The sequence below is a fragment of the Saccopteryx leptura genome, chromosome 5 (genome assembly GCF_036850995.1).
Source record: "Saccopteryx leptura isolate mSacLep1 chromosome 5, mSacLep1_pri_phased_curated, whole genome shotgun sequence".
NCBI classification, from domain to species: domain Eukaryota; kingdom Metazoa; phylum Chordata; class Mammalia; order Chiroptera; family Emballonuridae; genus Saccopteryx; species Saccopteryx leptura.
This window is the reverse complement of record NC_089507.1, coordinates 103,035,838-103,050,627: the sequence shown is the minus strand read 5'-3', so window position 1 is coordinate 103,050,627 and position 14,790 is coordinate 103,035,838. Positions and strand designations below refer to the sequence as shown.

The 14,790-nt window shown below is 46.6% G+C and overlaps 1 protein-coding gene across 7 annotated transcripts in view; it reads left to right on the top strand.

The window, feature by feature from the left end:
* Window positions 1-14,790, top strand: part of FRMD4A (FERM domain containing 4A) — a 673,627-nt gene that overhangs the window by 551,823 nt on the left and 107,014 nt on the right. For all 7 annotated transcript variants that reach the window (XM_066384150.1, XM_066384151.1, XM_066384153.1 and 4 more), the window contains 3 exons: window positions 6,905-6,988; window positions 13,152-13,217; window positions 13,438-13,495. In XM_066384150.1, coding sequence (XP_066240247.1) covers window positions 6,905-6,988; window positions 13,152-13,217; window positions 13,438-13,495 — 208 coding nt within the window. The remainder of the gene's footprint in view (window positions 1-6,904; window positions 6,989-13,151; window positions 13,218-13,437; window positions 13,496-14,790) is intronic.

Below are 14,790 nucleotides of genomic sequence, written 5' to 3'. Positions count from 1 at the left end.
AAATACAGACCTTTTTATATATCTTCTGTAAACCATCAGACCATGTGTTTACTAGTCTGGAAAGATAAAGGAATGTCTCTGACAAAAAATAAAATAAAAACCCTCTCTTAATTGTTTTTTTCTTTGGTTGAAATCTGTTCTGTCTTTTTAAAGAGCATTTGTGAATTAATGTAAACAAAAGTTGTCTTACTGATATCTGAAAATTCCAGGTTTTAGGCCCTTTATGTGAAATTAAATAATGTTGTTTAACTAGTCATAGGTTAAAGGAAGAACTTTAGAAGATCAACAGGAAAAGCAGACAAAGAGCTAGTTTTGAACTTTAAAAAAAATTTTTAGGTGAGAGATGGGGAGGTAGTGAGGCAGACTCCCACTTGTACTCTAAGTGGGATTCACCCATCAACCCCTGTCTAGGGAAGATGCTGAAGTCCCAAGCTATTTTTAGTGCCTGAGGCTGCTGTGCTCCTGAGCTACCCTAAGTGCCCGGGGCCACACTTGAACTAGTAGAGTCACTGGGTACAGAAGAGGAAGAGGGAGGGAAGGGGGAGAGGGAAGGAGAGAGAAGCAGATGGTTGCTTCTGTGTGCCCTGACTGGGAATCAAACCCAGGACATCCGTATGCTGAGCTGACATTCTATCCACTGAGCCACTGGCCAGAGCCAGGCTAATTTTATTCTGAAACACTTTTTAATAATAAACATTTATATATATTGCTATCTTTAAAAAGATGACAATGTTATTTTCTTGCCCAGATAACAGACAACATTGAAAAAAAAGTTGCTTAATCTAAAGCAGCAGTCTATAAATCACAAATCCAAGTCTACTAGTGTTATTACTTTGCACTTACATGAATGCTTTTAGTACTACAACTCAAAACAACCTCAGTTCTAAATCATTATTAGCACATTTGATCATTTGAGTATATTTTGCTATAGTTTTTTTAATGAGCCTCGAGAGAAAACAGCTAGCACTAATCATATAGTAACAGATAGATTTGCTGAGATTTTTAGATAATTAGTAACAAATACTCAGACAGTTGTGTTTGCAATAGTCAACATTTGGAATACAATTTACATAACCTAATAGAATCTCGAATACTCAAACCTGCAAATTTTCCTATTAGAAACTTTTTAGAAAAAAGTTATTCATTAAGCTTGAAACACATCTATCAGCCCAAAGACAAGTTTTTGTGGATATTTTCCTGTGTTTTTTTGTTTGTTTGTTCTGTTTTGTTTTTTATTGACTTCAGTAAGAGAGGAAGAGAGAAAGAGAGAAATGTGAACATTGATCTGCCCCTGTATGTGCTGTGATCAGGGATGGAACCGGAAATCTCTGTGCTTTGGGACAATGCTCTAACCAACTGAGCTACCCAGCCAGGGCTTTTCCCCAAGATTTAAAGACTTTGAGGGAGAAGCCGCTGGAACCTTTCAGACCAGCAGGACCTTTTGAAAGGAACAGAATCTATGAAAATTTGAAACAAAATGCTCAAGTGGAAAAGTTACAAATTATTACAGAAAGCTTTGTTTTGTGCACAAAAGGCCACTTTATTGAGGTTTTTCAAGTGTATAATTCACATTTTCCAAGTATAGAGAACTATTCAGATAGGGTATTTTGCAGGATAATAGTCTTCAGATACCATGGGAATGTAAACATAAAGTAAGGAGGAAATATTGTATTATGATAGCTTGTCTGTTTTGCTAAGCATTTATTTAATATCAATGTCACATTTGAAGTTGGCTTTCTGAATAGTATAAAGGTGCATGGCTATGACACTAGGTCAGTTTTCAGAGTTAAGATTCTCAATCTAACCTGACCAGGTGGTGGCGCAGTAAATGGAGTGTCGGACTGGGATGTGGAGGACCCAGGTTTGAGACCCCAAGGTCGCCAGCTTGAACGTGGGCTCATCTGGTTTGAGCAAGGCTTACCATCTTGAGCCCAAGGTCGCTGGCTTGAGCAAGGGGTCACTCAGTCTGCTGTAGCCCCCTAGTCAAGGCACGTATGCGAAATCAGTCAATGAACAACTAAGGAGCCACAACGAAGAATTGATGTTTCTCATCTCTCTCCCTTCCTGTCTCTCTGTCCCTCCCTATCTATCCCTCTCTCTGACTCTCTCTGTCTCTGCCACAAAAAAAAAAAAAAAAGATTCTCAATCTAAAGGGTGAGGTTGTAGAAAATCAATCAGTTACTTCCTCTTGTCTGAATAAAATTAAAATTAGTCTCAAATTGTAAATCTATAAAAAGAAATTTTAATTTGCTTTAAATTTTACAGGTTTAAAACTATGTTAAAAGTTCACAAAATTTTCACAAAAAAAAATCACAAAACCCTAAGAAACCAGACTCACTTATCAAGGAGGAACTACATTAAATGTATTATTAAATTCAGTCTTTGAGATCCTCACTCTAGGATATCTTGTTTAAATTTGTTGTTGCTCTAATTTGTGGCAAAATTCTCACTTGATGTATTGCTAGAAATCTTAGTTTTTCTGCAGTGGGTCATTTGAACTCCCTGTGTTTTATTAGAGGGGTAGGTGATAGGAGAGAGACGTGTCATCTCAAACCCCACCTCCATAACAGTACAGCACAGCATCAAGAGACTCCTTTTTTTTTTTTTTTTTTTTTTTTTTTTTTTTTTTTTTTTGCTGGCAGCACTAATAACTACCTAAAAGTTTGGAATAAAATGTGGTTAATATTTAAATAAATAAATAAATCAACTTTGGTTTTATACAGTTTAGCAAATGACTCTCTCAGAGTACCATTTCTATTTTTTAAAATGTGGCATGAGGACTGTTAGAACTTGAACTGTTTAAGGGTGTTTTATCAGTTGGCATTTATCAGGTGCAGCGAACTCCGGGGGAAATGGCTGCGTCAAAGACCCTGAAGAGAGGAAGCTGGGAACTTGCAGCACATTCATTAGGTTTTTAGCTTCATGAATGACCAGCCTTCCACTAGGGCAGTGTTCTATATTGTAGCTAGTTTTTGGCCAGCTCATTTGAAGGGCTGGCCACCTCTAAGTTACTCCAGATGTTTACAGACAGCAGAAAGGCAAATAGAACATTTCTACATGATGTCTCTGGGGAAGGTTTAAGAGCCATGGATGCTGTCCAGAACATAATGGATTTGGACGGGCTTCACGCCTTAGCGATTTCTTGTTATATTAGTCTCTGTAACCTCGCCCTGGGAGAAAGCTTGAGAACCCACTGCAGGCTCCAGCAAGGAAGTCAAAACTGGGACTGTCATTGGGGAAATTTGTTTGCCAACAAACTAGTGTTTGGTAGTAAGACAATCCCTTCCTCCTTCAGCTCCTTCCTTCCCCAAATAAACTCTGGATGAGATGAGTGTGAGTAAATCCAAGCACAGACTTCGGCTCATTGCCTTTCTCACCATTTCATCCAATGAAAGTTCATCCCATAAAAGTGCCTTTGGATAGACATTTAAGATGCTGCACTGGGCACTGATGAATCAGTGACTCCAATCTCTGTTCTCAGGGACCCGATTATAGTTAAACAGGAGAGAGAGGATCTAGCAATTCATCCCCCTTGAGTGTTTGGTGAACTTAATACTTGCTTAAAATATGCCTCAACAGCCTGCAGGTAAAGATTCCAAACACTGGTTGGGAATCAAGTTTTCCTGTCCACCTAGCGCTTACCTGTTTGAAAACCTACAGGGGCTGACTACTGTCTACTGCAGTGTTTCTCAAAGTGTGCGCCAGGGTGCACTGGTGCACCCTAGAAGATTTCCAGGTGTGCCCTATGGCAGTGGTCCCCAATCCCCGGGCTAGTCCGTGGGCTATTTGGTACCAGTCCGCAGAGAAAGAATAAATAACTTACATTATTTCCATTTTATTTATATTTAAGTCTGAACAATGTTTTATTTTTTAAAAATGACCAGATTCCCTCTGTTACATCCAAGACTCACTCTTGACGCTTGTCTTGGTCACATGATACATTTATGCATCCCACCCTAAAGGCCGGTCCATGAAAATATTTTCTGACATTAAACCGGTCCGTGGCCCAAAAAAGGTTGGGGACCACTGCCCTATGGTATTCCAGAGAAATATGTGCCTGTTGGGGACCAGAAAACCAACAGGGTTTTTGGAGTTTAGATTTTTGTGGGACAGAGGTGTGGGGAATTGGCTGTAAGCTGACAGTCTGCCCAACCCCCACCTCACTTGCCTGATTAGGTTGCAAAAGGCTGTTAAGCTGTGGTGCTGGATTGTTTACACTGCCCCCATGTTCCCCAGAAAGACTGGAGGCAAGTTTCTTCTATCCTTTGTTTGGTGTAGAGTTAAGATGATATGTATGGTGGGGGTTTTCTGCACTCAACACAATTAAGAGTAAAAAGAGAGGAATTCTTCAATGTATTGACCAGGAAATGAGAGTTTGTGTGTCTTTCAAATATATGCCCAAACATTGAAGAAATCGCTAGGACACATCAGGCTCATGTTTCTCATAAACACAAGAATGAAAAAACTTAACACATTCTTGCCAGGACCTGCCGAATTTACTAAATCTTACTGAGAATGTATCTATATATATAAAAAGATAACATTTTTGTGGGCTTTTTTAATAATCTTTTAACCCCTCTTTTTTATGAATTCTAAAAAGCATAACTCAAAAAATGTAACATAAAAATGTTTTTTAATGTCAGAATAAATTTAATTCTGTCATATTTATTTTGTCTAATTATCATAAAAGCACGCTTGGACTTTATTTTCTTTTCTTTAATATTTGACTTAATTATTATAACATATTTCTCAGAAATTTGTATATAGTACGCCTAAAATTATTTGTAGGATTTTGAATGTGCCCTGACTTCAAAAAGTGTGAGAACCACCTGTACTGGATCAGTTTGAATTCTCTCAGCCTGGCAGTGAAGGCCCTCAAACTTCTGTGCCTAATCTGCCTTTAATATAGCTTCAGTGCCCCTTATGGATCAGCCACTCCAATTGATCTTTTTGATTCAAATTATATGCCTCCATGCTCTCCTCCCATTAAGGAGAACCATGGTGTTCCTCTTGTTTTCTCCACACCAGAGCCCATGGGGGCCCTTTTTTCTTCTGGACTTTTAAATTTTGTTTTAATCAGTGTGATCAGACACTGCTCATATGGTCAGTTACCTTTTAATTCACACCTCTTGAGTCCCACACTAAATTGTAAGCACCTTCTGGCTAAGGACTTTGGCTCCTATAGATATTACATATACCATACATACACACACACACACACACACACACACACACAGTTTTTGTATCCCCTAACATACTTTTCACATAGCTGTGTCTCCAGAAATACTTCCAACTTTGTGGTTATTAATAAATCTTTGCCTTCCCACTTACATGATAACAGTTCCAGTATTGGTTTTATTGACTCAACAACAAGCTGAACTTTTCCTTCTGGGTGATTGTTCAAAACCAGAATTTGAAAATATCCATTGCCATGTTTTCTTAATCCACTTGAAAAAATGCCCTTTGTGGGAGCAGCTCTAATGTTACCACCACCATACATGTACCTCTTTGTCACCACAAACATCGGGAGGAAGTATTGGAGTGGTTTGCCCAGTTCCAGTTGGTATTGGAAGAGTAGTTGCTGATTCCGATGCTGTGGGCAGTATGTCCAGCTGGTGGGGACTCAGAGGAGGGCACACCCCCCAGGTAGCCATGAGGGTGCTGGCCCTTTGTTGCCCAAATGCCTCAGGAGCTCCCTGTTTATAACTGTGGTGTTTTTTTCTTCCCTGATTTTTACTTGATGAGCTGCTATCTCATCTCTTTTTAGGTATTACTGCCCAAGGTCCCAGTGGCCAATATTTTCCTTGGTTAGTGTGTGCAGGGTGTAATCTGATAGCACAGCCTAAGTTAGAACAGTGGACCCAAAGCAGGACTCCCTAGGGTGAGTCTCTGTTACCTGCCGTTCTCTGAGGTGCTCTGGTGGGCAAGTTAGTGAGACACCCTTCAAACGCCAGAACCACCACAGAGCGGGTGCCAGTGACTGCCTCTGGAGGCAGAGAGTGGGTGCAAACACCTCCATGTCTGCTTAGTGTCCAAAGGGGAGCCAAGCCTTTGAAGCACACTGGTTGACACTATGGGAGGTGAAAGTATCTTCCAAACCTGAGAACGTGTGAGTCTGTGATAAAAAGAATTTTTGGTGCCTGGACCTTCTCTTCATCCCAGATAATCCATTTCATGCCTTCAAAGTAATTTTCATGCCTCATCAAAAGCAGTAGTTATTTGTCATCTTCCAAAAGACAGGTTCCAACATGCTTGTACTCAATTCTAGCAAAAAGAATTGACATTGTAAAAAAAGGAAGGGAGGGAGGGAGGGAGGGAGGGAGGGAGGGAGGGAGGGAGGGAGGGAGGGAGGAAGGAAGGAAGGAAGGAAGGAAGGAAGGAAGGAAGGAAGGAAGGAAGGAAGGAAGGAAGGAAGGAAGGAAGGAAGGAAGGAAGGAAATTGGCATTGTGTGTTATTAAGGGAAATAACTCTCAGGAAAAAGCAGTCAGGCAGCCCATCCTCAGCCCATGAGCTCATGGTTGGGGCCTCAGAAGTTCCTCCTAGGTTCTCCCTGACTTGAGAGGGACACCAATGACACTCCTCCTAGATACTTGGTGCTCAGGGGCCCGCAGTTTGTGCCCCCTCTGTGTGCAGGGTTGGGGAAGGAACCGTAGCCATTTGTGAGCTCTGGGCTCTGCATGTTGTGCATGTTTTCTGGGATGGATGGATGGATGGATGGATGGATGGATGGATGGATGGATGGATGGATGGATGGATGGGTAGATAGATGATAGCACCCCTTCCTCCCACCAGTTTTCATTAAAAGAGAACAGATGTGTGCTCTCACAGACAATGCAGTGGTTTCCTTGGCATTCTGCGAGCAAGTTTCTTGGCATTCCGTCTGTCTCCTCCCCTGTCTTTCAGCAATGAAGTGGTGAGGAGTGACTTGAAGAAGCTGCCAGCACTTCCCACCCAGGCCCTGAAGGAGCACCCTTCCCTGGCCTACTGGTAAGCTGCTTCTCTTCAAGTACCCAGGCGTCTTCTCCGGAGCCAGCCCTTCCTGGGGGATGTGTGACTCCAGGCGACTGAGTCCTCCCTCCTGGCCACCACAGGGTCAGTATGGACTCCAGCTGGAGAGCAAGAGCGACTCAAAATTGTATCAAGTGGCTTAGGTCTCCATGAAACCGTTTTCTACATTTTTAAATTTAAATGATGCGGTATGTGTGACATCTCTCCTTTCCCTATTTCTGTCATTAAAAAGAAAAGAAAACCTCCTAAGATTTCACTCTGAAAGCTTTGCCTCCTTAGAGACCCTTTCATGTGCTGCTCCAGTTTCCTTGTGGAATCCTTGTCATTCGAGGACAGGATGTGAGGGGGTTGAGACAGGGGAGAGCCGCAGGGTTTTTATCTTCTCAGAAAAGAGAGGCTGATTCTTCCATTTTCCCACAGTGTTTCTCATCTCCTGATGTAGCTGCCGTGAAACATGATGCTGTCGTTCATCTGTTGGCTCCGAAATTACTGATTCTGAATGAATCAGGCACTTGAGAAAGGCCCACATTGTGGTTTGGGTCGCAGTTGCGAGGGGCGTGCATTCCTGGGTGGTGTGTTGAAACTCTGCTGGGCTCACCAGCCCTGGCCACGGCCCTTAGAGAAGCACAGTGCAGCCTCCCTGTATTCCTGCTGACTCCTTGCCAGAAGGCAGCATGACTGCTTTCATAGAAAAAAAAAATTGCAGAACCAATCCTGATCAACTATTAGAAGATTCTTGCAAGCATTCCTGTAATGTACTTTATGAAGCTTACAGGTTCCTAATAGTTCCTCTTGTCTGGACACTTTTCCGGCTGCTCGGGTGGCTTTGGGAGATTCCGTCCTCTGGGTAGGGCGTGTGTTGACAGGGTGGGCTGTAGCAGGAGTAAACTCCAGTACAAAATCATTTCTCCCCAAGAGGCCAAGGGGTGGGGCAGGTGGGCTGGAAATAGGAGAGGTAAGGGAGCTGGCGTCCCTGATTTCATCCCTCTAAATGGTTCGGTTGTCATTCTTTATTGGGTAACGTAGAGGTCAATAAATAGTGGCTTTATATCATTATAAGAAGCCCCCCAAAACAGAATCTGTTTAACCTGTGGGGACATTGCATGTGTCACCTCTAAACTTCCAGTCTTGTGGTCACTTTATGTGAACACCAGCAGATGGCATTCTTGTTCCCTCGCTCATGAAACATAATTGCCCTCTCCCCAATTCCTTATGCCCCCTGGGCCCTGTCTTCTCTCTCCCCCCCAAGCTGTTTCTTTTCAGGAAACCAAAGGTGAGGGAGCTAGAGACACAAGGATATGACCTGTGGTGGCTCAGTGGATAATGCATTGACCTGGAACACTGAGGTCACCACTTCAAAACTCGATGCTTGCCCAGTCAGGGCACATACGCAAAGCAACTAAGAATTGATGCTTTCCGTTTCTCCCCCCCCCCCCTTCTCTCTCTCCCTTTCTCTCTCTCTCTCTCTCTCTCTCTCTCTCTCTCTCTCTCTCTTTCTCTATGTCTTTCTTTCTCCCCCACTCCCTAAAAATCAATAAATAAAATATTTTTAAAAAGAAAGAAAGAAACCTGTAGTTTCTACGTGAAGGAGAACTGTTTGCCAGCAGGGACTGTACTGTTGGTGGATTAGTTGAGGGTCAGGTTGCTTGTAACCTAATCTGTCCCTCAGTTATCTCCTCATTCATTTATTGCCAAATATTCTTCACACCCTGTGCTCATTTCAGACTTATGGACTCCTCTCTCCTCTAATACACATCTCTCTCCCTCTGCCTCTCTCTCTCTCCCTCTCTCTCCCTCTCTCTCCCTCTCTCTCCCTCTCTCTGCCTCTCTCTCCCTCCCTCTCCCTCCCTCTCTCTCCCTCCCTCTCCCTCTCTCTCCCTCTCTCTCCTTCCCTCTCCCTCTCTCTCCCTCCCTCTCCCTCCCTCTCTCTCCCTCCCTCTCCCTCCCTCTCTCTCCCTCTCTCTCCCTCTCTCTCCCTCCCTCTCCCTCCCTCTCCCTCTCTCTCTCTCCCTCTCTCCCCCTCTCTCTCCCTCTCTCTCCCTCTCTCTCTCTCTCTCCCTCTCTCTCTCCCTCTCTCTCCCTCTCTCTCCCTCTCTCTCTCCCTCTCTCTCTCCTTCTCTCTCCCTCTCTCCCTCTCTCTCTCCCTCTCTCCCCCTCTCTCTCCCCCTCTCTCCCTCTCTCTCCCTCTCTCTCCCCCTCTCCCCTACCCCCACAGTCCTATCTCACATGTTATCACTGATACAGAAACTCCTTCTTTTACATGCATACGTTCTCTTTTGTCTTTATGAACATCTTCCTCCTCATCCAGGTCTGTGGCTGTCTTGTGAGAACATCCCTCTGTCTCTGTGCCCAGGCCAGCACTTTCCCTGGGCCTGTTTAGACACAGGGCACTCATGTCACTGTGTCAGTGCACTGAGAGGGTGACAGGACAGGGGGAGGGACTTTTTCTGAAGCAGGTGCCCTCAGGCTTCACAGCCCAGCTTATACACAAGTAAGCCGGTAGCGTGGGCCCTCCTGATGATGCATTGCTGAAAGCAAAACAAAACAAATGGGCCTTTTCACCTTATTTCATTATCACTGGCTGGTTGTAGTTGGATTTCATCCTACATATCTGGGTTTTTTAAAAGCAGAGAGAGCAGAAAAGGATGAATGCTGTTCATGTTTCTCATGGATACAGCTGGAGACAGAGCCAGCCTCCCCAGCTTGTTTGAAGTTCTCCCTCTCAGCCTCAGCGCAGCCCTTGTCTGCAGGACTAACCGTGACTGCTTATTGCTGGGGAGACCTCCACTCACTCCACGCATCACAGCCTCAGTCAGGTGCACATAGTCTCAAGTCGCCTGGTCATTCAGAGAGAAGGATGCATATTTGGCATTCTCCAGGGCCCTCTTGCTCTGGCTGGCCTTCGCCGATGTAATGGACAAGCTTTGGGCCAAAATAAGCCATAGGGAGCTCCACCCCACTCGTGAGGAGAGGCATCGCAGCCCAGTGAGCAGAGCAGTGAGTCTTAGAATTTCAGCCAGTCCCGGAACTGTGGGATCATGACCATCCAGGAAACTTAAGTTACTTCTCTGCTGCCTCAATTCCCTGCCTGGGAAATGGGATCAACCATACCAACCTCATTCTGACTATCATTGAGGAAGAAAGGAAAAAGTTACATAGTGCAGTTAGAAAGTGTGAAAGGCGTATCATAACGCTGAGTAATCATGCGATAATCCTTTCTGCTGGTTTTCCCCAAGCCTTGAACAAGCTTGGGCTTCCCGCTCCATGTGGTGCTCCTGTTGGGGAGGCATCTGAGGCAGAACGTCAGAAGGATATGCATAGGGCCGCAGAACAAGCCTGGACCAGGGCCCTGACCTGGATTCTCTTTTGAGTTCCTAGCTTGTAAAAGCTGGACCTCCACCACCATCCAGACAGGCATGCAGGAACACCTCCCATTGCTCCAGAGTCACTGACGACTGCAGGCTGATGGCTCGTCCCACAGGGAACCATACCTCTGTCACCGTTTCCCTTGACATCTCCCGTGCATCCAGCTCCTGGGCCTTTGTCTGCAGAGAGATGATGTAACGTGACCCAGCCTGAGGCTCGGGCGTGGCGGCTTCAGTCGTCTGTCTTTCCTGCATGAAACGCTGTGTCCTCCAAATAGTGTTTGGGATTTCGTTTACTCTGGCTGAAGGGTTCCTGATCCCCACCACCAATCTGGGGTGGCTGGGAAATTGTCTACCGAGCTCAGTGTCCTTAAGCCATCTGTAACTTCTGGAGGAGCGTCGGAGCAGGGCTGCAGGCAGGATGTGTTCCTAGTCGGCGGGGCGTGTGTTGTGACAGGTGGGGCCGTGGGACACGGGGGGTGGGGACACCGAGGAAGGAGAAGACTGGCATTGTGGCCACACAGGTGGGCTCAGCAGGGGTGCAGGTTGGGAGAGGTGACAGGTGGGGCCGTGGGACGCGAGGGGTAGGGACACAGAGGAAGGAGAAGACTGGCATTGTGGCCACACAGGTGGGCTCAGCAGGGGTGCAGGTTGGGAGAAGTGACAGGTGGGGCCGTGGGACGCGAGGGGTGGGGACACCGAGGAAGGAGAAGACTGGCATTGTGGCCACACAGGTGGGCTCAGCAGGGGTGCAGGTTGGGAGAGGTGACAGGTGGGGCCGTGGGACGCGAGGGGTGGGGACACCGAGGAAGGAGAAGACTGGCATTGTGGCCGCCCGGGTGGGCTCCGCAGGTGTGCAGGTTGGGAGAGGTGACAGATGGGGCCGTGGGACACGGGGGGTGGGGACACCGAGGAAGGAGAAGACTGGCATTGTGGCCGCCCGGGTGGGCTCCGCAGGGGTGCAGGTTGGGAGAGGTGACAGGTGGTCGAGTCCTGCAGCTGTTGGGCATGTTGAGACCCCCTGGCTAGGCCATTTAGTCAGTCAGCAGCAGACGTCTGCCCGACAGCGTTTCTGACTCACGGTGGCATTCTGCTGAGCCTGGCTGCGCACACAGCTACAGCACTATCTTGACTTCCATCTCCAGCTCAGCTGGGGGATCCTGTCTCCCAGAGCTCAGAAGGAAGGAGGTTCATATCTACACTGACTTGCTTGACCTTGGGCCTGGGAGTCAACCTACCACATGCTCGATCATGTGGTAGCAAACATGCTGATGCAGCTGCTGACTCAGGGGGTGGGTGGGGAGGAAGCTAGGAGAGCAACCCAGGGACATCCCGAGGCAACTCTGCATGTCCCTGAGGCTGGCATCTACCCCACAGAGGATGCTTATCAGAAGAGGGCTTTGTTACACTCAGTGTAGAACTTCATGATGCGTGGGAGCTGAGGAGAAGTGTGGCCGCATCTGCCCTTTCTGAACAGAAGGTGCCCAGCCTCCACAGAAATGCTGTAGGAAGGTCCCTCATAGCTAGCTGGCCCCAGTTACGGCTGTTAACGAAGACGCTTTCTTCAGATGGTCTTATGTGCACCAAATTTCAGAACACTAAAATGAAGAAATATTCATAAAGATTAATATAGTCATTGGAAGGTAAATAAATTACCCCTAAGTAGCAGGTCACAAACATGTAGAACATGCTACCCCCAGAAATGGTCTAGCTGGAAAGGAAAGAGGTGGGTGAAAGAAGGCCTTAGCTCAGCTCTGGAGTCACGAGTTCATAACAGATAATAAAGACCCACCAGTGCGGTCTGCAGGGTCCATCCCCACGGTCACATCCCACCGTGGTGTCTCCTAGCCTGTGCTGAGGAAGAGGGAGGCAGGAGCATGAGAAGTAACGTTCCAAGGTGGTATGGCCAGGTCACAGGCCAAGGCCCTCGGACGCGGCTCCTCAGCGGGTGGGATGTGCTTCCCCTGACACTCTCCAGGCTGGCCCTGCGCTTCCCAAGGCAGCAGTGGGAGCAGCTGCAGCCCCCACTCCACTGGCTCGAAGGCACTTACCAGAGAGGCCCTTCACCCCCTTGGCTGGCCATTATCTCCCAAGGCAGCAGCTTAATCTCTTACTGTTTTAGAACGAAGAGTTCCAAAGATAAAAAGCAGTTCCCTCTGGGCCTTTCATAATGATTTCATGGTTTGTGAACCAGACCCAAATTCCAGAATTTTCTCGTCCTCCATGGAAGCCCTCAACCCTGACTGCTAATCCAGGGTAGGTAGGCTGTGGCTGTTCTGTTGAGGTCAACATCTGCTCTGTCCCCAGCGAGGCCCTGTGCAGACAGGACTCGGACGATGAAGGGGGTGAGAGGGAGAGCCTGAGGGAATGCGGCCAGGGCACCCACTCTGGTGATCCGGCAGTCGGTCCTCCTCCTGTCCCCCATCCCCTGGCCCCGCCCCTCGTCCCGCGCTCCTTCGCACTGAGGTGCCTGCTCACCGCTGCTTCCTCTTTTCTCGTGGAGTCATTTCTTGCAAAAAGCAAACCCCAAACCTGAGCTGTAATCTTAGTCCAGTGATTATAAGTCCAAGATAAAGACAGCGAGAGTTCTCTGAGGGGAAAACAGACTCTTTAAATCAGTTCGGAAATGCCACTTCAGGACAGTTCCCTTTTCCAGGAGCTGTTGGCTCCTCGGAGCTTCTCCTGAGGTTGCTCGGGCTTAGAAGTATCTCCGTTAGCAGGTGCTCAGCCATTGACCTGGAGGGTGCAATAACAGAACTCTCTTCTTGTGATTTTAGTGAGGACCGAGTAATTGAACACTATAAGAAACTGAATGGCCAGACCAGAGGTCAAGCAATCGTAAAGTAAGTGGTCTTCCCAGTGTTCCTGAGGTTGTGCAATGTCAGGGTTGTTCAGCTCTTCCCGGAAAGCCATATCTCTAGGGGGGTGATGGTTCAATTTAATTTTCAAGGAAATAATCCCTCCGAGAAGTTTATCATGCACACACGTGCAAATGTGTACATGATAACAGCTCTGCCAAAAAACCACCCTGTGTGTGTATGTGTGTGTGTGTTGTCTTCCCAGCTACATGAGCATCGTGGAATCTCTCCCAACCTATGGAGTTCACTATTATGCAGTGAAGGTAAGTTAACTTATTTTTTGAATGTTACCAAGCCTGCCTCAAAATTTTTTTAAATTCTCATCTTTTTAATTTTCTTGGGGAGAGTTTGGTCAGGAAGATTGCTTCACCAGGGGGATTAGATCAGTGGAACTTCTCCCCTAGCGTAGTAGGACTTGATTCGGTTACTCTCCAAAACTCAGGTTCCGCCTTGTGAAGACCCCCTACTTCCTGTCATTCTCAGAAGGGCCCCGGAAGATCAGGATCTCAGAGCCTCTCAGTCGGAAGATTCCATCTAAATACATGGACATGTAGACAACAAAAACTTTAAGCAGAATCAACAGTGTTTTTCTTGGTGGTCAAAGGCCATGTAGGACATTTTAGAGGAGGACTGGGTTGTAGGCTGACAAATGGAATACATGACTATTTAAGAAGATGGGATCTGTCTTGTTAAATATTATGATGGCAAGTCCAAGGTAGAGTGGACCCCATTCTAAATTCTCTTTCATTTTATTCATAATATCCCAGACTGGGATCCCTTGCTTGAAATAATAGATAACGATGTACCTGTGTGTCCTTTTCTATGCTGAGAAAGGATTATTTCCCTTCCTTAATTTACCTCAATATGAAAAGTTTTAAGTTACTCCCTCAAGGCCAAAGCAGAGCAGAAAACACTTCTTAATTCAAGATACTTCCACCAGACAACCTGGGCTTCTCTTGCTCTTCTACCAATTCCTTTTCTCTTGTTTCCACCTAGCTATGTTTTTCATTTCCTTTAGACTAGAATGTGCACCATGTTTCATTCATCTTTGTGTCACCATTGCAGTTCACACACCTTGCATGTGCTTATACTTAATTGCCTGTATCTTCCATTGAACTTCAGCCTTTTTTTTTTGTATTTTTCTGAAGCTGGAAATGGGGAGAGACAGTCAGACAGACTCCCGCATGCACCCGACCGGGATCCACCCGGCACGCCCACCAGGGGGCGACGCTCTGCCCCTCTGGGGCGTCGCTCTGCCGAGACCAGAGCCACTCTAGCGCCTGGGGCAGAGGCCAAGGAGCCATCCCCAGCGCCCAGGCCATCTTTGCTCCAATGGAGCCTTGGCTGCGGGAGGGGAAGAGAGAGACAGAGAGGAAGGAGGGGGGGTGGAGAAGCAAATGGGCGCTTCTCCTATGTGCCCTGGCCGGGAATCGAACCCGGGTCCCCCGCACGCCAGGCCGACACTCTACCGCTGAGCCAACCGGCCAGGGCTGAACTTCAGCCTTTTGATGCATGTTGTATTATGTTACAAATTCCTGGAGCCTAGTGTAGTGCCTGG